The 22,039-nt window shown below is 45.4% G+C and overlaps 3 protein-coding genes across 4 annotated transcripts; 2 read left to right on the forward strand and 1 right to left on the reverse strand.

Moving 5' to 3' along the window:
• Window positions 1–676: 676 nt before the first annotated feature.
• On the forward strand, window positions 677–9,786 carry HYI (hydroxypyruvate isomerase (putative)). 2 transcript variants are annotated; one of them, XM_078867654.1, is made up of 8 exons: window positions 677–943; window positions 3,100–3,202; window positions 3,683–3,797; window positions 4,591–4,669; window positions 5,363–5,412; window positions 6,578–6,647; window positions 8,157–8,291; window positions 8,832–9,786. In XM_078867654.1, exons 1-8 carry the CDS (start codon window positions 727–729, stop codon window positions 8,882–8,884), a joined length of 822 nt encoding a protein of 273 aa, XP_078723780.1. In that variant the 5' UTR covers window positions 677–726; the 3' UTR covers window positions 8,885–9,786. The 2 variants fall into 2 exon arrangements, with proteins under 2 accessions (XP_078723780.1, XP_078723779.1); XM_078867653.1 differs by having other exon boundaries at window positions 3,100–3,211; window positions 8,832–9,784.
• Window positions 9,787–12,877: 3,091 nt separating this feature from the next.
• RPL37 (ribosomal protein L37) lies at window positions 12,878–16,458 on the forward strand. Its single transcript, XM_078867655.1, has 4 exons — window positions 12,878–12,964; window positions 14,180–14,315; window positions 15,524–15,608; window positions 16,321–16,458. The coding sequence occupies exons 1-4, from the start codon at window positions 12,962–12,964 to the stop codon at window positions 16,388–16,390; spliced, it is 294 nt and encodes a 97-aa protein (XP_078723781.1). The 5' UTR covers window positions 12,878–12,961; the 3' UTR covers window positions 16,391–16,458.
• A 551-nt stretch (window positions 16,459–17,009) lies between these two features.
• Window positions 17,010–18,942, reverse strand: LOC144941050 (uncharacterized). Its single transcript, XM_078867474.1, has 6 exons — window positions 18,903–18,942; window positions 18,384–18,492; window positions 18,119–18,281; window positions 17,588–17,639; window positions 17,343–17,377; window positions 17,010–17,026 (listed from the first exon to the last, which is right to left on the reverse strand). The coding sequence occupies exons 2-6, from the start codon at window positions 18,474–18,476 to the stop codon at window positions 17,010–17,012; spliced, it is 360 nt and encodes a 119-aa protein (XP_078723600.1). The 5' UTR covers window positions 18,477–18,492; window positions 18,903–18,942.
• Between the last annotated feature and the right edge of the window lie 3,097 nt (window positions 18,943–22,039).

Here is a 22,039-nt window from a genome sequence, read left to right on the forward strand (position 1 = left end):
AGAGTACACTTTATCTTTCGCACTGCCCTCTGCTGCTCGCCATGTAGCTTCGCAACATGTATGGTGGTCGACTCAACTAAGCACTATCCAGGCTCAACCCTACTTTAGCTTCCAAAATCTCACGAGATCGAACGCATGCCGTGCGATTCAATGTGACCAGTGCGGCACGGTGAAATATATTCGTTAGTGGCACATGCGAGGCCATCAACTATGAACTCCAGTATACCGGCCCGCCGTTTAATTATTTTCGCTTGTGGCCAGTGCCAGATTATCCGAGTAGCAGCAAAAGTACATTAGCTACATTTGCAACGGGCCCCACACTTTCAAATGCCCCCCGTTAAATGCTTTCAAGCTATCAATTCCGGTTCGGTGATTCTGCACTTGCTCTTTTACTATAGTACAATACTGCCTTCAACTTTTATGAATGGCTGGGTGTTTAAGGTTAGCGATTTGTCGTATTATATGGCTGTATAGCAAATGAAAAAATACAATTACTTTACTATGCGAGTTAAACATTTGTGTTTCAATCTTTTTTTGTATTTAGGGACTCTATAACAGATGCTACAGGTCCTGAACTAGCTTAATCCGTCATTGTTTGTGGCTCACTTTCTAGACTCGCTTGCCAGCTGTCACTTTATCTTGCTCCTCCCAACAGAAACGCCACACTCCACCCTGCGCCCCCTAACGGCCACTCCGATCCATCCGTCTCCCGGCCGCCCGCCCGTCATGCCTCCACCTCTGCGCTTCGCCGCCAACGTGGGCTGGCTCTTCACGGAGGGGGAGGCAGACATCTCGGCTCGGTGCGAGGCGGCCAAGGCGGCTGGCTTCGATGCCGTGGAGATTCCCGACCCTTACGGCTACTGGGGGCGAGCAGGCGGCCCAGAGGAGACACCCCGACCGCCGCTGCCTGCCCTGCCCGTAGCGCTCATCAACAGCCCGCGAGGTGCGGAATTTGTGGCTCGGGACGACGGGAAGTTGATGATGATGGTCGACCGATGCAAATACCAAATCCCGCATCCACGCGCCTGTGTTTTTTTTATCTGAGCCGTGGTTCGGATGGTGGTGGAAGGTTGGAAAGTTGATGTCGAGGCTGTTGTTTCCAGCCACGGTTTGCCACATTGCGGAAAGCTTTTTGAGGAAGCGTTGTGGGTGATGGTTAATGACCCCAGGGCGCTTCTAGATGAGGCGTGATGTGTGATGGTTTATGCCCCCAGGGCGCTTTTAGAGGAGACGTGGTGGGTGCTGGTTAATGCCCCCAGGGCGCTTTTAGAGGAGTCGTGGTGGGTGATGGTTAATACCCCCAGAGCGCTTTTAGAGGAGACGTGGTGGGTGATGATTAATGCCCCCAGGGCGCTTTTAGATGAGGGTTGCTGGTTAATGCCCCCAGGGCGCTTTTAGAGGAGTCGTGATGGGTGATGGTTAATGCCCCCAGGGCACTTCATGAGGAAGCGTTGTGGGTGATGGTTAATGCCCCCCAGGGCGCTTTTAGAGGCCTCGTGGGTGATTGTTAATGCCCCCAGGGCGTTTTTTGAGGAAGCGTTGTGGGTGATGGTTAATGCCCCCAGGGCGCTTTTAGAGGAGGCGTGGTGAGTGATGGTTAATGCCTCCAGGGCGCTTTTAGAGGAGGCGTGGTGGGTGATGGTTAATGCCTCCAGGGCGCTTTTAGAGGAGGCGTGGTGGGTTATGGTTAATGCCCCCAGGGCGCTTTTAGAGGAGGCGTGGTGAGTGATGGTTAATGCCTCCAGGGCGCTTTTAGAGGAGGCGTGGTGGGTGATGGTTAATGCCCCCAGGGCGCTTTTAGAGGAGGCGTGGTGAGTGATGGTTAATGCCTCCAGGGCGCTTTTAGAGGAGGCGTGGTGGGTGATGGTTAATACCCCCAGGGCACTTTTAGAGGAAGCGTGGTGGGAGATGGTTAATGCCCCCAGGGCGCTTTTAGAGGAGACGTGGTGGGTGATGATTAATGCCCCCAGGGCGCTTTTAGATGAGGGGTGCTGGTTAATGCCCCCAGGGCGCTTTTAGATGGGGGGTGATGGTTAATGCCCCCAGGGCGCTTTTAGAGGAGTCGTGATGGGTGATGGTTAATGCCCCCAGGGCGCTTTTAGAGGAGGCCTCGTGGGTGATTGTTAATGCCCCCAGGGTACTTCATGAGGAAGCGTTGTGGGTGATGGTTAATGCCCCCCAGGGCGCTTTTAGAGGCCTCGTGGGTGATTGTTAATGCCCCCAGGGCGTTTTTTGAGGACGCGTTGTGGGTGATGGTTAATGCCCCCAGGGCGCTTTTAGAGGAGGCGTGGTGAGTGATGGTTAATGCCTCCAGGGCGCTTTTAGAGGAGGTGTGGTGGGTGATGGTTAATGCCTCCAGGGCGCTTTTAGAGGAGGCGTGGTGGGTGATGGTTAATGCCCCCAGGGCGCTTTTAGAGGAGGCGTGGTGAGTGATGGTTAATGCCTCCAGGGCGCTTTTAGAGGAGGCGTGGTGGGTGATGGTTAATGCCCCCAGGGCGCTTTTAGAGGAGGCGTGGTGTTTAATGGTAATGCCCCCAGGGCGCTTTGACGCGCAGAGAGGCGTACGGGAGTTAGCAAGTTGCTTGAACGCATCGCCCCCTGCTGGGATTTGAGAGTTAAGATTGGCCAATTCGTGGGGGGGGGGTGCATAGAAAGTGAATTACAGTACTCTACAGCAGGGATGTCTGATTTGTTAAGTAATTACAGTGCTGATTATCAGTTCGATTACTTGATGAATCAGATAACACGAATGTAATAAATTAGGGGGAACACGTCTCCACCTACGTGTGTGCTATTGGATGGAAAGTGACGGTAATGTCATCGGCATCAGGCATGCTATGCTGGGCGTGGCTTGTAGGGGGTTTCCCGCCTTCAGGAGATAGGATGTCGGGCGACCGCCATTTTTGAAGGGGCCAGAGTAAACGGCCAGAAAAAAAACGAAGTCTACTCTGGCAGTCGATTAATTGACTCGATTCACTCATTCATAATCCCAGGTCTAGATTGAACATTTTGGAGAAAGTGAATGGTGTTTGACGCCTCGACAGGTGGAACGCCACTCTTACCTCTGACACCTGAACTTAACTCCCTGGGTGTGTGCAGGGGACGTGGCGGCGGGCGAGATGGGTCTGGGAGCCCTCCCGGGCCGTGAGGCAGACTTCTTGGACTCCCTTCAGACCGCGATCGCTCACGCCAAAGCTCTGAAGTGCGACAGGTGCTGGGCCCAATGACCCCGACAGCTCTACCGCATCGTCGCTCCATTCACTCCGGAAAGCCTTAGAGCCACAATGCTGTACGTCATCACTGCCAAATAAATTATTATTTCTTAGTATCCGTCGCTAGGAAACACCCAGGAGCCCTTGCACTAGTCACAGGTTCTGCAAGTGTTCTGAGCCCCGTGTAGATTGGTTTCCGCCTGTCAGCCTGGCAACAATTCACACACTTGAGCTGACACAAGCATCCCAATGGGTTGCACGCAAATCAATGAGCCCAATTTCCGTGTGCATGTATGTGGTTCTCACACTGTGAACCCGGTGACCCGAGTTCCTCTGCTTTGCCCGGGAGCCTCTTCGAGAACACGGAACGGACGATCGCGAAGGCGCTCTCCCGGCACGCGGAAACGAAACGTCCGATGCCTTTAACTCCACACGACACGCGCCTTGCGTGCGGCGTGCATCCTCCGCAGGGTCCACCTGTTGTCGGGCCGGCTGCCGCCCGGAGCGACTCGCGAGGCCCAGGGCCCTGCCATGGAGGCGACGCTCGTGCGCAACCTTCTCACAGCCTCTGACCTGCTCGCAGTGGTGTGTGCCCCTTCCCGAACGATCATTTACAAACCACGTTTACGAAAGCGCTGCGCGACTGTGGGCAATCCGCGCGACCAATCGCAGCTCTATCCCCGTGTATATTCCCTCTCGGGCTACACATTTGAAGCAGTGCGTCTGCACACTTGTGACAGCCGTTTTGTCAGTCCACTACTAGATGAGGGTCTTCACATACCGTGCGAGTTGTGGGGAATTTTGACTACCCTTCACCCAATTGATCGGTGAGGGTTTGTCAAGGCAGGGAGCATAGATGTGGGAGAAAATGAAGTACAACAATAGATTTTGCAGCACTGTCCTCTCCCATCCTCACCTTGGCCCCCGCAGCCCTATGCCAGCCTGTTTGAGCATGGCGGTCAACCATACAAGCACTATCCAGGCTCACTTACTATATGCCTAGCTGCACTTGGAAAATAGTTATATCGCTCAATGGGCATTTACTCAGGAATTCAACTTTTGAATGTGTGAAATATCTGATGTTGTAGCTACTCATCTTGCGACACTCGTATCTTGCATGTGTTTTGCATGGCATTGCATAAATCTCCATCACAATAACGTTACTACATACTCTTAGTTCTTTCGGTAAAGTCACGTAGGTAAAACATTTAATTAAAATTAATTACCTACATGACTTTACCGAAAGAACTAAGAGTATGAATCCTTGCAGTCACGAAAGCGTCAAATCTAGAACGTTACTACACTTTTTTATCCCGGTACATTGGTTGGTGTGTGTGTGTTTTGGTGTGCGTCGTTCCCGCCTGTACTGAATGGCCAGGAAGGGATGACTGGACTCATTGAGCCAATCAACAGCAGGCTCACCGACCCTCGCTACTTCCTGGACACGCCTCGTCAGGGTGAGGGCCGACTGTGCTCACAGCAGAGTGGCTGTGTTGTAGAGTGGGCATGCATATGCCTTGTATGGAGATTACATATTTAGCCGTACGTGGAACAGCCCATTTTATCAATCCACTGCTGGATGAGGGCCTTGTGGGTTGTGGGGGTTATTTGACCATATTGATCCATGCGGGTGGTGAATGCGGGGAGCGTAGTTCAGAAGCAAAATGGGTTTTTCTGAACGGACACTGCTCTCTACTGCACATAGCCCATGAGCAGCCTATAACACCTGACTTATGCATGGTGGGCCCGCATCAAAGCACAATCCAGGCTCAACCCTGCTAAGCATCGAAGATTTGCTGAGATCCGACAAATTCTCTGCAATTTGGTCACAGATATTGAATGTGTAGTACACAATAATAACGCAATTGGAAGACTCTGTGAAGCTATATTATACGGTATACAGTTGCTTAATGCATGATCAAATAAATGTTGTTCCTCAATTCGGTCTGCAGAGCCAAAGTGGGGGGGGGGTGAAGGAGGAGATGAAAGAAAGGGAAGTGTGGGGGATATGGTATCCAATACCCGACGCTAAATCATCAATACTACAATAATAAGATAGGGTGGTATTCATTTCAAGTGTCAAATACAAATCATGTGGCCGGGGGGCTCATACACTCTAAATCTTTCTCCACATTGTGGTATTTTCCTAGCCGCGCGCATCCTGGAAAAAGTCGATAAACCCAACATCAAGCTTCAGCTGGTGCGTGTACGGTTTGTGTGTGTGGCTTTACGACACACCGCATATGCACACCATTGCCAACAAAATACCCTCATTATAGGGCTGTGACGATTCATGCCCCTCTCAATGCAATGGATTGTCATGATTCACGGAGTACAAAGAATGTATTATTTTTATTCATAGAATGAATGTCGTGGCCACGAGTAGCAGCAAGGGTGATGTGAACCTATTACGAGGTACTCTATATGAAACCAAAATAATCGATTCCTCCACATGCAATTCAACGAATGTCTTTATAACTTAATATTTTAACATTAATATTAAATATGAATTGATGCATCGTCACAGCCAGAATAATCATGTCCATCTCATACACATAATACTGTTCTTGTATTCAGTGTGTGGTATAAGCCCTTGTTTGTTGGGAATCTGTTTGCATTGATTTTTCTAAAAAGAAAATATATGAAACATTTCATAACATTATACTTCTGTGCCTCTTATGTGTTCACTGCCGAAAGAAACTTGTAATGCCTTAAAACATGATGGGGCGGGCAGGGCCGGATTAACATTCTTGTAGGCCCTCGGCACTTCTGTTTCATAGGCCTTCAGTGATCATTTTCTACAATGGGTACTGATGCTGGCCCATGTTACTATCGCCGCTGTCACTTCGCGTAGGACAAGAATGCCGCCTTGTCTCCCCTTGCGCTAATACTCTGTGTTGTGAATGAGATTGTACGAAAGGCACCATTTGAGGATGTTATTTGCTAATTTTGCAATGAAAAAAAATCTCTACAAGTTCATCTCCGCTGTTAATTTCTCTCACCGTATGAGAAAAAAAAACTATTGGCATTGACATGACTCTTTCTCATTGTAAATACACCGTGCCTATTCTTGCCATATACATATGTTTATTCCAGAAGATATCTTGGTTACATTTTTTATCATCCAAACAAAAAACAGGCTCAGAATAATTTTTTTCGTAAGCCCTTTTTATTTTTTTGTAGGCCCTTGGCACAGTGCCTGCTGTGCCTATTGGATAATACGGACCTTGGGGGCGGGCATTGTTGAGGTGTCGCTGCTGACAACATTGTACAAAATGCACAAGCTGGTAACTTGTGCATCTGTCAACCACAGTGACAAACATGAAGGCTTAACTTGTCTGAACTGTTGGCCTCTTCCTCTGCAGGACATCTTCCACTGCCAAGTCATGGACGGAAATCTCACGGGCAACATCCGTGCACTCTTCCCGCTCATCGGTATAAATCAGCTGCTCTCCGCTCCCCTGCACTCCTACATTCATAATGCGGTGCTGCAATCACGCGGCCTGTGTGGGCATGCGGTTTATACAAAAATGAAAGCCATAATTTCAATATGTAACCTATTCCACATGAGGTAATGATGCGCGCTTCCCCACTGCGCGTTGTGTTAATTGGCTGACCTGAGTGCGCACTATGTTAATGTATATATTGGCCTATACTTTCGCTATTATTATGGTGTCAAATGTTTGCCTGTGCAGATTGGCTGCTTTGCATTTAAAAAAAACACGCCGCCTCTTTTGAAGAAAGACCTTACATTCAACCCCTAACACAAAAAAATACGTCCTCTGCTATTTTTAGATGAAACGTGAGTGCAAAACGATTGGTATGAATTGCAGTAATTAGTGGGAGGAATATAAAGTTGCCAAGATGTAACTGAGCTCATTTGAGTCATACTCAAATGTGCGGCTGTGCACACAAGCAATTATCACTTTCTCCTACAACTGTGTAGGAGATATTCCAATAACCTTTGGTCTCCTTCATGTTGAGTAATCATTAGACATGCGCGCGCCCATGAAAATGTCTGCGAACTAAAAAGAAACAGTGTCCTGTATATCTAAGGTGTGCAAAAATGGAACGTTCGTGACATCCTAACTCACCTTTTCATTATACATGTCTTGTGTGCCCGAATTATTCGCAATGGCGATGTGAATGCATTATGGCACTCGGGTTGAAGACATCAGCCTTTCATATTTTGACCCCGGCACCTAACTAGCAACATTATACAATAGGTCATGCTCTTTCGCACGCCTTGCACTTTTCAAATCCTCGTTGATTTGTTCAGACACGGCTACATTTAATATAACTTAGCTCCTATGTATTCCGTGAATGTGCACGTGCACAGGGAATGTCTGTATAGGCAATGAAGTTCGAAGAATCCCTGCACATCGGTTTGTAGGCTAATGAAAGCACGAATGTAGTTGCATGATATACATGCACAATCCACTGCTAGATGAGAAGGGTCTCAAATGCATGTGCTGGTCGACCATACTTGACCATGCTGGACTGTGCAGGTTGGTGGAGGGACGGAGCATATATGTGGCAGCGTGGAAAATGCAGAAAAACTCCGGATTGTTTTGCACTGCCTTTTGTTGACAAAGAGTCGCCACAGCAGCCTACAGCACCTGTTGTATGCATGTTGGTCACCCACCCAAGCACAATCCAGGCTCAACTCTACTTTGATTCCGTGATCTGATGAGATTTGGTGCGTTACGGGTGACTTTCTCTTCGGCATTTGCCTGATATATCACCCGTTTTACTCCACTTATTTTCTAAGAACATTTTGCTTTCAAGCATTTTTTTCCCTCTGGATTTGTGTCCTTGACTTTGAATGTCATTGCAATTAGCCATTGTCTATCGACTGCTAGATAAAGGCTCGCCACGCTGTCTCTCCTTGAGCTTTACAGGCATGAAAATGTGTTTTAAGTTCCCCATTCATTCATCATCCAGGTCATATTCAGGTGGCTCAGGTTCCTAACCGACATGAGCCAAGCAGCCAAGGAGAGATCAACTACTCCTACATCTTCAACCTCCTCCAGGGACTCGGCTACCAGGGATACGTGGGCTGCGAGTACACGCCACGAGGTGAGTACTCGCTGCCCAGACTTTGTGCGTGCTTAGGGCATTTCAAAATAATACTGCTATAAACACGGCGTGACTACAAAACAGGGGGGGGGAGATCGGACCGACTTACTGATGGGGAATCAGGCCATAAAGAGTTCCCTCCCTCCACAATAGCCATCTATGATGGCTACTTTAATTACCCTGCCCATCTGGTCGAACACCATATGAGACTAGGCTCCAAAGAAAGCTGTCTCTGGTGTGGACCAATCAGTTTCAAAGACAATGCATAAATTATCAGAGTATTGTTTTTTGTTTGCATTTGACTGCAAGTATTGTGGTTAATGTAAGCATGATTCCTTGCAAACGGTGTCAGTTTTGTTGCCAGAAAAAAGGGGAAAACCCCTATTAGTACCCTGCCCAATTATAAATGATCAAATGTTGAGGAGGGCACATGTACTCTTAATTGAAAGTCCGATGTGCTAACCATGACACGATGGCAGCATCCCTTATTCAGATGTTGTCGTATTGTATATCTGACTTTGTGAATTCTCACTTGTGCAGAGAGCACGGTGGCTGGACTGGGATGGCTTAAAGAAGTGCGAGCAAGCCACTGAGGTGTCATCCATTCACAATGGGTGGCATCCAAGACCACGTGAAAATCCCAAACTTCTGTACCACCTGTGCTTGAATCTGCACAGGCCCTAATTTCACACTGAACATTTGCTGGGTCACTGGTAGACTCGGCTTGTGATTAGCAGCCAGAGCCATAGCGATATGTACACTGGATATGGTGTGCACAGTGCAGATATATTTCCCGTGTCGCTGTCCTGTACAGACCTGACTCTAATGTTATTTTCATGCATTGCATAATTGCTAAGAGGGTAACAATGCATCAATTAATCGATTACTTTTCCCAAGCTAAACAATACACGCAATTAATTGCTTGTATAAGATGTCATGTTTTTTTGCCCTCCCCGCCCCACCATCGTGTGAATTTGTAGTTACGCAATTAATATTCTTGGTTCTTTCGGTAAAGTCACTTAATTAGAAGACAAAAGTAAAATATTAAAAAAATGCAATTTAAAAAAATTCATAACAAAAATAAAATAATACATTTAAAATACTAAAAGCAAAAAACCCACAATAAAAAATGCAAATAGTAAAATTTAATTAAAATTTCAAGTTAAAAATACATATAAATTGAAAATAATATAAAAGCAAAAAAATCCACGACGTTTCGATCGCAACACAAGCGGTCTTCATCAGGCGGAGGAGAGAAAGGAGGGGGCAAGCCTCCAAATGTAGCCGCTTCTAAGGGTTCCAAGTGAGTGGGCGGGGGAAAGAGCTGTGCAAGCAACACGAGCTGCGTAAGAAGCACGCGAATGCAGGAGCAAAACAAAGGGGGAGTTGGGCAGAGGTGAGCTTGTGCAGCGCAAACAGCATGGGCGGGGCAGCCAGTCAGCCAGCGTTAATGTAGGAGCAGACAATGGGGAGGGGGCAGAGAGAGGGGGTGGGGCAGAGATGGGGGGCTAGAGATGGGGGGGGGGGGCATTGCACCTCGCTACACCCATCCACACTGCTGACGGAAGAGGTTGACAAGAAAACACAAATGAAGCCATGACCCAAAGTGGTTGATGACATCTTTCCAATCATTGCTGAGTTTAAAACCATCGTCTCGGTTGAAATTGTGTCCGTGTCTGTATATATGGATGGCTTTGTGAACGAATCTTTGTTGATAGGCAGTCGGCTTGCAAAGTACCATCGTCTTAGAGAAATACATTTCATGTGAGCCAGCCGCATTAAAGTAATGATCAGCCACGGCAGAAGTATTGGTCCTGCCGTGTTTAAGATCTGCCTTATGTTCACGAACACGGTCCGAGACATGTCATTTGGTTTCCCCAATGTAACTGCTGCCGCAGATACAGCTTAGTTTGTAGACGCCGGCATATTGCATGTCAGGAATCTTGTCCTTCACAGATAGGATCAGGTCACGAATTGTGTGCACTGTGTTAAATCGAACCTGGATCTTGTATTGTTCAAGATTTTGGAAATCTTTTTGGTTATCCCTGCTATGTTAGGTAAGGTGATGGTTTTGATCGGATCTTCAGATGGCTCCTTCCTCACGGTTGGGGTGATGGCTTTGCGGATTGTGTAGTCATATTTTCGGGACATACTTCACACCTACGCTATGTTTTCCACAGTTACGCGCTCAAGAAAAACATTTCTAGATAAAACACGATTTTCAATGGTAAAAATTCTAATAACAAAATATATATTTCTGATGGCATCATTGGCAATTCCCAGTGCCACGGGCTGGACTTAGCCATCTCAGATCCAGGGCTGAAATAATGAAATGATACTTTATTTTTCTTCGGTAACGCAACCCGCCCTTATAACATGCATGTCTATGGGAAAATAGGCTTCGTACAGTGTGATTCGTTTTATGTGCAGTTTTTCAGGAACGCAAGTGGAGCGTTGTGTGAGGGATGTCTGTACAGGTATTGGTTAATGTGATCGTTCCATCCATTAAAGGCCGTTATAACATTTGCCACAATGTTGAGAGAGAGAGAAACAAATACAGTGGCGACTCTACATACGAACGAGTTATGTTCCAGAGGTCTGTTCGTATGACGATTTATTCATAAGTCCAACTTTACTCCTGTCAATTCCAAACATGTTGTACGGCATGTACACTAAACACGGGGAATGACTTTATAAGTTGTATAATCTCCTGTAGATGAATATGCCACTGGTTCTTCATGTTCTGCAGATATGGGTTGATAATGTTCTGATGGGGGTTGACAATGTTCGTGAAAAGCACCGAGAACGTGGTAGTGAACCGTACAGCGACAAAACAACAACAGACAATGGCGGCGGCCCAGGCAGAAATGCTGGGTAATGACACCGAACAACCACCACCATCTATTGCGCGGCAGTTGAACTTACGACTCCCAGTCGGAACAGGCACCTGAACATATGGACAGGTGTGTTCGTATATCTGAAAGTTCGTCAATCAAATGTCCGTAAGTAGAGGAGTCCCTGTATTCTTGAACGTAATTACCATCCTGAAGCAAAATTAATTGAATCTTGAGGGAGGTTAATTGTTTGACCCCGAATACCATAATCATCTAAAATACATCTCCCGTGTCTGTAATACTGTAATGTGATTCATCGACAGTACTTTTTTGTACTCCAACTTTACTTTGACTGAAATCGAATTGAAATAAAGATATTATTTTATGATCTGACAAGTTTCGTTTGTGTTGTTACGCATACACTGGTGTGATACGTGCACAATAGCGCTCCAGACACCAACGCGTAGAAGTGGGATAAGTTTATCTGCAGTGTTATGTTTTTGCGCATGCACCTGCATTTGTAAATCGTTCACATTCCTTGACGGTTACAATACAAAGCATACAAATTATCGTGTGACCAAATCATCCGGCATGCAACGGATCTTCATATCTGTCAACCCATACGGTATACCCATATTCTTGTACAGGGAAATTGAGTTTTCAGGTCCAAAAGGCGTTTCAATACGGGCAACGTCATGTTTTTTTGTCTATTTGTGTTTCTCCCTTGTGATGAACGTTGATATTTGTACGGGGTGACCAATAAGGTCTGAATTGGTCTGTAATAAGAGAGGGCACTGATAAAGGGTTGACAATTTTGGATATCTGAAGCCCAAGAAGATTCATTGGGTGTGGATAGTTCTTGGATTGGCAACCAGCATGCAAAACAGGTGTTATAGGCTCTTTGCCAGGCTACTAACCTCAATGCTCCCTCATAACCCGCATTGACCAGCGTGGTGAAGTATGGTCAAATAATCCCCACGACTCTTTACGGCGTGGTAATGGCCTCATACGCCAGTGGATTTACAAAAAAGTGACTCAAAAGTACAAGAGAAATATCCTGTTATTATTTAACCAATTTTATTCGTATATTTTGTTGCGTGTGGTTGCTCCACAACCACTTCATACCATCCGTGTTCAAAATAACACACGGGCAATTATAAAGTTAATCATTCACTTTGTTTTGCTATTATTTGTGGCCAGGTCGCTTCTGGAAATGAAGCCAATAGCTCAGTGGGCTTTACCTGGGAAGATAGAAATGCAGGGTGCTTCAAAAAAATGTGAACACTTCTGAGAATTTGCAACAACACCACGAGAAATGCGCCTCCGAGCTCTGAAGACCACCTGGAGAAGATTCCAGGCACGCGTTGACAATGATGGCGAACAAGTGTAGACTCTTTGAAGCTATTAACATCACATTTGTTATCATGTTACAGTGTATTTGGCCGTTATTTTTTCCAATAAAAACGATAGTCCCAAAAAGTGTTTAAACATTTTTGAAGTTCCCTGTAGTTGTTTTATTTGTGTATATTTATAAGTGATTTGTTTACCTTTCCTAATTGTTGTAACATTCTGACCTGCCCAACTGGACATCTGTGAAAAAGAGCTTTATAGCTCAACGGATTCCTCCAGTCTACACGTTTTAAAATAATAGTTTTATTAAAAGGTAGACTATAATTCGCAGCTCACATAAGCGTATTGCCCCCGACGTCACGGGTGTGGGGGAGGGGGTATCAGATTCCGTAGCACGCATGCGCAGAGGCGGTACAGGGGGAGGGGGAGGCTCTTCCGGGTCGGAGGTCGAGCGCTCCGTCTTTTCCGCTCGGGATCCCAGGCAAGATGGTAAGTGTGGCCTCCGCACCCTACCACCATCCCTCGTCATCCGCCTCGGATCTTCGCCTCCGCTTAACGCATCCGTCACAGGGCTGTGCCCAAGCGACGTCGCTTTCATCTGCCGAGAATTTCGGGCGTCTGTGAATTCGGGAACGTGCGGCATAAGTCCCGATGTTTGTGCGACTGCTTAAGTCAACTTTTTAGGCGATGGCGGCCCCGTTCGCCGCGATTATATAGCTCCTGTACTTGTTGTAACAGCAACATTTTAACCGACTAAGCGTCCGCGCTTGCCAATTTTATCGCCGATTTTGTCAACGCCGTATTGCGTTGACGGTTATCAGTTTTGGGTGAACCACGATTAGCGAAGCCATTGAATGAGGCCGCCATTTGGGATGTATGGTCGCGGGTGGGCCCTCCGTGGTAAGCGAGGCGGATGAGGAAAGCGAGGAATTGCGTCTCGGCTTGAGCCATGCACCTCGGGTCATCGCTGGCGATCGAGTCTGTCCCTCCGGGGCAATGTAGCTTGATCGGTGTTTGATAATTGTCGTGTACACCGGGGCGTGCTTGCTTCGCCAATGACTTGTTGGCACCTCAAGCGATATTACTGCTGATGGGAGAGGCGTGTGGTGGGTAAGTCGTAGTAACGTCGGGGTTGGGATGATCGCGTTTGGTTCTCAGGGGGGGAAAGGCTTGAGGAGGATGGGTTATGAAGACTTGAGCCGTAACCTCTGGAGCGTGGGCTGATAAAACACGAGGACGCTCGCTCTCTAATTGGTTATTGATGTTGCGGCCTTGTCCCCACTAGTCTTACGTTATTGATGTAGATCCTCGCAGCAGCACATGGATTGCGTGTGAATGGCCACGTGTGTGTGTTTCGGCCCTCGTTGTTGAAGCTTCCCAGCCACGGCATGGATGGCGAGTGATATTTACACTGGGCCTGACCAACCCGATTTGACCACCCAACGCTGAAAGCAGTACAGTCAACATTCACCAATCTATACGGGGACATCCTTGGGCAAGTGATTTGAGGAAAGAGCTGGTTACATTTGCTCGCCCTAATGTGTACGCTCAGTCCATGCTGAACCGTGCCCCAATCAGTCGGCGCGTGTTCCGTGTGTTTGCGATTGATGCCTTTGCCCTGCTTTGCTGTGTTACTGTACGTTAAAGCGCACCGCGTTTGCATGTGTGGGGCCGCCCGCCTTGTGGCGATCTTTTTCTGTGTAGACGAAGGGGACGTCGTCGTTCGGCAAGCGCCGCAACAAGACACACACGCTGTGTCGCCGCTGCGGTGCCAAGGCCTACCACATCCAGAAGTCGCTCTGCGCCAAGTGCGGATACCCGTACAAGAGGAAGAGAAGCTGTGAGTTCACGGGCCCCCATTCCACACGTTTGCCCCCAACATCGGCAGCATCACGACCCTGACGCCTATATATTTGGAGTTTGCACGTGTCCTTTCTCACCGTGGTCGCGTGGGGTTTTCTCCGAACCCTCTAGTGTTTTTTCATCTCCATTTAGAAACACGAGTCTCTTGAGAGTGTTTGGCTGCTATACATTTCCACACGAGCCACTTTGTTGCGCTATCATTTGTGGCCAGGTCGCTTCTGAAAGAGTTACATAGCTGGTAAAATTAAAAGTGTTGTTTGTCTTCTCAAATGCATTCCCTATGAACGCATGCGAATAATTCGGCCGTTATGAAAGTGTTTATCATTGGAGTTTTTTTTATCAAGGCGTGCTTGAAAAGGCTTAGGGAGATCGAGGCCCTCAAAATATTGTTATTAAATGCTATTTTTTCTGAAATTGACCATTGTGTTGTTTAATTATGCTGTACGAACAGTACTTTGAGTTTATAATTTTCAAATACAAATTGAGTCATTAAATGCTGTGCCTCTTAATAGCCAAGCATGTGATTCATAACGTTTTTTGGGTTGAATGCATACATATACATAAATATAAATGTCGTTAACCCGCCACCACCCGACAGCCAATTAGTCAGGTTTGTCACGTAATAAAACACTGCTAATTAATTACTAGTATCGCACACAAGTGTGTTGGAGAGTAAAATTACATTTGCAATTTGAGTATGATTTTTTGCTGGTGATTAGCATCATTGTGGATATAAGTCACGAGAGCCTAAGTGTTTACACATCTTATGTGACTTGTCAGAGATATTGAGATTTCGTGTCTCGGGTGATAAAATGTTGATCAAAGACTTAAGATATTTATGTACATGTATTAGATCGTAGTTATAATTCATTATCTGATGCATATATCATGCAGGCCATGTTTTGTAGGTGCATACGTGTTAAAGCTTTCATGTGTGTACTCATACTCTCGTTTGTGTGCTTGGTGGCAGATCAATTGTAAACTCAAATGTACTGTGGTAGGTCAAGGAATTGATTGAGATATGCTGGAGACTGACCTTATTGATGCGAGGATCGAAGACATGTTCATATGCGTGTAATTTAGCAGCTTGATAAAAAATACCACGATTTCCTGTACCCATGCTTTCACAAGTGTAGTTATTTTATTCCGTCTGCAGCATTGGTTGACCTGTGTGTGAATTCACAGACAACTGGAGTGTGAAGGCCAAGAGGCGCAACACCACTGGAACTGGCCGCATGAGGCACCTGAAGGTGGTCTTCCGCAGGTTCAGGTACAGCTCGCAGTATATATCATGCACCACTTTAAAACAAAGAAAACTCTCAATCCTTGTACACATGTCCCTAGCCCGTGTCTTGCGTTGCCTCACATGAACCTGACACTTTGTAATTAAGAAAACCATTTATATTGAATGTTAGGGGTGCTGTACTTGTGTTACAGAAGTGAGGTATCTAAATATACGTGATTTCACTAATGTGGTAGCAACGGTGCGCTTAATCATTGACACTCATCCTGTCAACACAACCTAGTATCTTTGCTGAACTTCATGTGTGACTAATTGGAGATGTGGCAAAAAAAATTCCTTTGTCATTTGTAATCAGTTTTTTAATATACATAGGGATGTATATTCAAAGAGGAATCTTTTGGGAGTTTCATCTTTAGGATCCTTGGTACAAAAGTAGAACAATTTTCCTGGGTAGTTAAAAAATCCGTTAATTTGAGCTATATTTTTCGAATCAGAAATATCTACAATTTTGTCATGATGAAATCGTGTTTTTTTTATTATTTTGCATTTTAATTTGTACTGCTTATTTACTTAGAAGTTTTCATTCTCATTAGATTGAATGCAATACATGTAATTTATATTATTTGCGTACATGGTACGCAAATAATCATACGTCCTGAGAACCACTGTGAATAATCGCTTTTAGCCAATTAATGTATCCTTACACGCCCAGTTTCTAACTTAATGTTGTCTGTTTCAGGAATGGATTCCGCGAGGGCACCACCCCGAAGCCGCGCAGGTCCGTTGCTGCTCAGACCACATCTTCGTAAACGTGGCCTGTTGGTAACGCCTGCTGCTGTGATAGTGGGAAATAAAGCATTGTGATGTACACAAACAATCCTGACTCACGTCTGATCCTTTGCATACAACTGCAAGTTGAGTGGTATTGCTTTTATTTTACATTACTGTGGTTTACATTTTCATATCTGTAAATGCATATACATATGTTTACAATACTTAAGTAATTGTTACCCAAGTTGGTATAATATATAATTACAAGTAACTTGCCATCACCAAAAACATTCAATTTCAAGCTTAATGTGTGATGGTAGCAAAACTCTCCCAAAAATTCTCACCACAACCTTAAGTCTTAACAAGTGTTGGAGTAAATCCAATATTCTAAGTGGGAGTTGTGAATGTTCTCAGGGACATAAAGCATATTTAAAGTTTAACATGCGTGGAAATTTTCTATTACGCCCCACAGTACAAGAGAACATGGTTCCAAATTGCAGTTTATAGTGAATTTCATGAGTTGGGAAATTCTATTTAAAAACATTCCTCATTTAAGTTCTAAGGGGCAAGTTTAAAAAAATTGCATAAATATAACACTTATAAAACTTTACAAATATTCGGATGGTGTTTTAAAACGTATACACTTATTAAAACCGTTTAAAGCTGTGAAAATACTTTTAGAGGAAAGCGGCATTGTAACAAAGTGCGCATCCATCCAGTTGGTTCTTCAGTCCAAGTTCATACGTCATAGACTGAAATCAAATTGCATAGACATCAGAATGAATGACATGTGTATGATAAAGATGACATACTACTTGATCACTGGAGAATTAAATGTCTCCCATATTTCTTTATCACAAGGTGTATTTTACTCGTCGGTTACATCGTTCCATGTTTACTTGAAATGTTGATTGTGGTGAACATCTCCCAGTATATGCTCTGCATGTCTAATACTGTATTGGTTTTTAATGTGATGGGAATAGTACGTACATGATGTGCCAACGTCCGCATACAATTCACTGGACCTGTAAAACAAAGTACGTTAAAAGCACTGCTAGGCTACACCCATTGACGACTTGCTATTCAATCAATATACTGTCCAATGAGGATACTTACTCAGGTTTTTTTGGGTTAGATCGCATAAATGTGTCGTTAAAACCCGCCACCACCCGACAGCCAACTAGTAAGGGTTGTCACGTAAACATGCCAATTCGTCACCAGTACAGGATACTTACTGCAATTCTTGCACGTTGCTCGTGTGCAGTTGACAAGTGCGCACATAGCCATCTGAAAAGGAAAGGTATCATTAACACTTCTCCATAATGCCGGTGGTCAGAATGCAAAAACATTCCGGGGTGAGTAAAGATTTTAATTTACCACATTTGTGATTGTACGGTGACCATTTTCAAGTTGGGCAAGGAAAAATGAACAAGCAATTTGGAATTATATGGCATCTTAGCTGCATCACAATACCCTGTACAGAAACTTGTATATAAGAGGCACTGGAAAAGGATGAGAAAAGTCATGCTGGTAAAGAGTTTGCAACATGAATTGTAGGGGAAGCCATTTCCACACAGCAGTATCTCATGCTGCTGTTGGTTCGCTGCTGCCATCAATATTCACATGCCCTTAGTTTTGAGATGTTGAGTCCTGTAAAAATAAGCAATATCACGTATAGTAAACCCAGAATGCCTATTAAGGGATGGGTGAACAATGCACCGAGATGGTACCTAATTGTCACTGGCCATGAAAGCGCATACACGTACACTTTCCGTGCTGGTTCCGGCAGATCGCGTACTCGTCCGTCAAGTGCAGGATCTCTATTGCGTCTGTTATGGCCACGGCGAGCTCGAGTTTCTTGAGGGCGCGTGACTTGGGCTGGATCACCTCCGCGCAACACATCACGGGACTGTCCTCGCTCAGATGCACCTGTCCGTGAGAAATTAAAGCGTACGTCATTAGTTTTTCCTACGTCATGGGAACGGAACCAGAATAAAACAATTCAAGCACTGATAGCATTGGTGAGCTTACGTTGAACTTTTTCTGTAGCTGCAGCAACTCCTTGTTCCCAGTCTTGCTCCTCTTATCCGGTTGTCGTTCCTTGGCCTTCCTCCAGTCAGCCATGGGTTTGTCACGTGCCCTGTGCAGTCACGTCCACCCATGTTCCAGAATGGCTATTTAAAACGTGTCCGTCCCACAGGGCGGGAGAAGACCCTCGTCAATGAAGCAGTGCATCGACAAAAGGCTGTACAAATGCATCGTACAACTGTTGTATTTTCAAGTTGTACCATTGATGTACTGGACATCTGTCAAAAAGCTTCATAGCTCATCGGATTCCTCCAGTCTAAAAGACACCGATTATGATCAGGATACCTGACGTTTCACTCCATGTTCCTTGAAGCTCTTGGCACCAAAAGACTAACATCCCAAAACCAGATATACAGCACAACCTGAAACGCCTACAGCAAGCAGTATGTCCACGGCAGTAATTGTTTATGCCTCGGTGCTCGCTGCGTTACACAGGTGATTCTAGTGTGGGTACGTACGTACCCCTGGGAGTGAGCCGAGTTTGTGGGCGCATGAGCATCGGCGCCTGTCGAGACAAACAAAAGTGATGAACCTTTTGAAAAGTGCCGGGTTGTAGACAAAGACCAGCGTTTGAATAAGTTAATAAAAACAACCGCAAATGTGTAAACAGTATAAGAGAAACGTCAAATTACAGCATGGATATAAACGAAAAGACCAAGTGTGCAGTCGTGTATTGGTTGATATAGGCACGGTCTCACTGCTGCATGAGTGCTCTCGATAGAAATATTCTCATTTCCCTCCATGCCCGATATATTGGAGCCAGCAACCCTGTCATATCCAGCGCTTAACCGCAAAGATACCAATTTCTTAAAGGCCTCCCCCAACCAACTGCGTGCTCGAATTAGAAAATGATTGTTAAAGCAAGCGGGTCCATGAACCTATTTTTGAGTGTTGTCCCCTCATGGTCGAACTAAAAACTACGAACTTAAATTGTTTTTTTTTACCAGGTTAAGGCCCACCGAGCTATATAGTTTTCTTTTTCAGCAGCGACCTGGCCACAAATGATGCCTCTACAAAGTGGCTTATCGCGTGGAAATGTATAGCAGCCAAATACTCTCAACGCGTGTCGATACTAAATGTGGCGGGGATATACCGGAGGACACCGGAGAAAAGGTCCACGCGACCACAGGGAGAACACGCAAACTCCAAATATACAGTCGGGATTGAACCCACGACCTCCTGTATCCCAGGTGAGAACATCTCACCACTGTGTATACAGGCTGTCCACAGGTTTCTCTCTTTTTCCTTCTACACACCTTGGAAATTAATTGGGCCGGATATCCTAATGCATTATACTCGTTTAGAAAATTGTATTGAGACTCTTTGTGAGGCATTCAAATATTAAAATGTATTTAATTACCTGCTCCATCAGGCCAGTACATCATACCACAGTCTGGATGAGAGTCACTGTTGGGGGAATCGTGGAGTGAAAAGACACAAGGAGGAAGAAACAACACAAAATAAACAGTCATTCAAAGCGATATTAATGAGTAATCGGTGTTGGCCTATGACCAAGTTACCTAATGTGCCCGATAACATCGAGCTAAGCAGGTTTCAGACTTGGACGGGCGAACACGTTCCTTCGGAGTGGGCAGGTAGGAACTTGGTTGGACAGCGCATTCGTGCACGACAGGCAAATATTCACGACAGACAGACAAATAATCCCTGGTGGGCAGTGTGGAACCTGTTGTTCCTACCTGCATTAAGGTACACGTAGGTTACTGCAGGGCACCAACAAGGCAGTACAGCAAATCAATTGTACTGTACTACCTATGCTCCCGCGTCTATGCTCCCCACCTTTAGCAACCCACGCTGGGCATCATGGTGGAATATAGTAAAATCATCTCCACGACCCACATGGTATTGGGAGGCCCTCATCCGGCAATGGATTGGCAAAATGGCATGCACACATTCTATGGAGTGACTGGAATGCCAATCGCGATGCCTGTTCAGTGTTTTCCACTGCAAAGTCCTGCCACCTAACGAGGAATGCGACATCGGCTCGAAGAAAAACATGGAGCTAACCTTTCATAACTTGGTTGTCACCGACAGGGCATCGAGACCTACGCAGACAAATCATACGTGCGCAAACTTGTGGTTCGTGAGCCTCACCTCTCTTCCGTGGAACAGTAGTTGTCAATGTCATCGTAGATTTCCTCATTGCACTCTGCTAACACAAGGAAGGACCGTGCATATAAAAGAAGCGAGCTCACGTCTGCATGTGTCGCATACTGTGCACAATATAAAAGTACTTGCATATCTTTATTTTTTCAATTGTGCATTTGGTAAGTAAGTGGCACGTTTTGTTTATGTGACAAACCTTACTGGCTCACTGATATCTGATGGACCCTGCATGTCGTTTTAACCCTTTCCCATTCCGATGACGTACGTGTACGATCACGTACGTCACGAGTTTTTCTTCCGATTGGAACGGAATCGGAAGGAAAACTAAAATCAAATAACTTGATCGGTACCGAAGCACCCACAAGGCAATGGGGGAGGCTGTGTGGCACAGTTTGGCACCAGCTATCATAGAGTGCGGTCGTGTTTCGCTCCGTTTCTCTGTGGTGAGCAAAATCACTTTTAAAAACAGCAGCGCTATGCCTCTGAATAAAGTAAATGCTAACTAATTCTAGATTTGAAGTTTTCGTGACTGCAAGGATTCATACTCTTTGTTTTTTTCGGTAAAGTCGCGTAGGTAAAAAATTAAAATAAATTAAATCACGACGTTTCGGGCACAACACAAGCATCCATCTTCAGGTGGGGACAACTTAGCGAAAACACACACTTAAGTGTGTCCACACACACTTAAGCGGTGTGCTTTCACCACTTAAGCGGTGTGCTTTCGCTAAGTTGTCCCCACCTGAAGAAGGACGCTTGTGTCGTGCCCGAAACGTCGTGATTTAATTTATTTAAATGTTTTACCTACGTGACTTTACCGAAAAAAACAAAGAGTATTCATGCTAACCGCTTGTGCATTCTGAGGTTCAGTGGTGAACGGCACCCTCCCTGCAACCTGCAGACGTCTCAGAACGGGAATAGGTTCAGGTGAGGAATGAGATGTTAAGATTCCCACTCACCTCCCACGGTGAAGTAACCGTCATTGTTATCCATGAAGCTGTGGGGGGGTTAGGTTGCGTAAATAAAAAATACTGTATGTTATTATCTAGGATTGAAGCTTTCGTGACTGCAGAAATTATATTTTAATTTTATTTCTTTAAATTCTATTTTATTTCTACATACGTGACTTTACCGAAAAAACCAATGAGTAAAAATGTGTTGTAAAACCCTCCTCCACAGGACACAGCCAATTAATAAAAGTGTCACGTGGATTGAACGACCGTGATGTATTACTGCTTCAACAGCAGCATCACCACCGCCGGTGCTGTTGTTGGAGAGTGATCTCACAACCTTTTGCTGGCAATTGCATTCAGCTCAGATCTCGAGTGAAAGCGCTTCCTGAATCATGTCCTTAAGTAGATACCATGGTTTAAAGCTTTCTTGACTGCAGGGATTCATATTCTTGGTTCTTTCGGTAAAGTCACGTAGAAGGGAAACAATAAAATAATAAAAATATAAAACAATAAAATTCTCACGAC

Source organism: Lampetra fluviatilis, chromosome 24 (assembly GCF_964198595.1).
Source record: "Lampetra fluviatilis chromosome 24, kcLamFluv1.1, whole genome shotgun sequence".
In the NCBI taxonomy this organism is placed as follows: domain Eukaryota; kingdom Metazoa; phylum Chordata; class Hyperoartia; order Petromyzontiformes; family Petromyzontidae; genus Lampetra; species Lampetra fluviatilis.

What these genes read in the sequence shown, in the direction of transcription:
- HYI (XM_078867653.1), top strand. Translation starts at nt 727, where the DNA reads ATGCCTCCACCTCTGCGCTTCGCCGCCAACGTGGGCTGGCTCTTCACG. An exon ending in AAAGCTCTGAAGTGCGACAG is followed by an intron (nt 3,212 to 3,682) that starts GTGCTGGGCCCA and finishes CATCCTCCGCAG; the next exon opens with GGTCCACCTGTTGTCGGGCC. An exon ending in TGCACTCTTCCCGCTCATCG is followed by an intron (nt 6,648 to 8,156) that starts GTATAAATCAGC and finishes TTCATCATCCAG; the next exon opens with GTCATATTCAGGTGGCTCAG.
- RPL37 (XM_078867655.1), top strand. An exon ending in GTACAAGAGGAAGAGAAGCT is followed by an intron (nt 14,316 to 15,523) that starts GTGAGTTCACGG and finishes GTGAATTCACAG; the next exon opens with ACAACTGGAGTGTGAAGGCC. An exon ending in GTGGTCTTCCGCAGGTTCAG is followed by an intron (nt 15,609 to 16,320) that starts GTACAGCTCGCA and finishes TGTCTGTTTCAG; the next exon opens with GAATGGATTCCGCGAGGGCA.
- LOC144941050 (XM_078867474.1), bottom strand. Translation starts at nt 18,476, where the DNA reads ATGGCTGACTGGAGGAAGGCCAAGGAACGACAACCGGATAAGAGGAGC. An exon ending in AGCTACAGAAAAAGTTCAAC is followed by an intron (nt 18,282 to 18,383) that starts GTAAGCTCACCA and finishes TCTCACGGACAG; the next exon opens with GTGCATCTGAGCGAGGACAG. An exon ending in CCGGAACCAGCACGGAAAGT is followed by an intron (nt 17,640 to 18,118) that starts GTACGTGTATGC and finishes TTTCCTTTTCAG; the next exon opens with ATGGCTATGTGCGCACTTGT.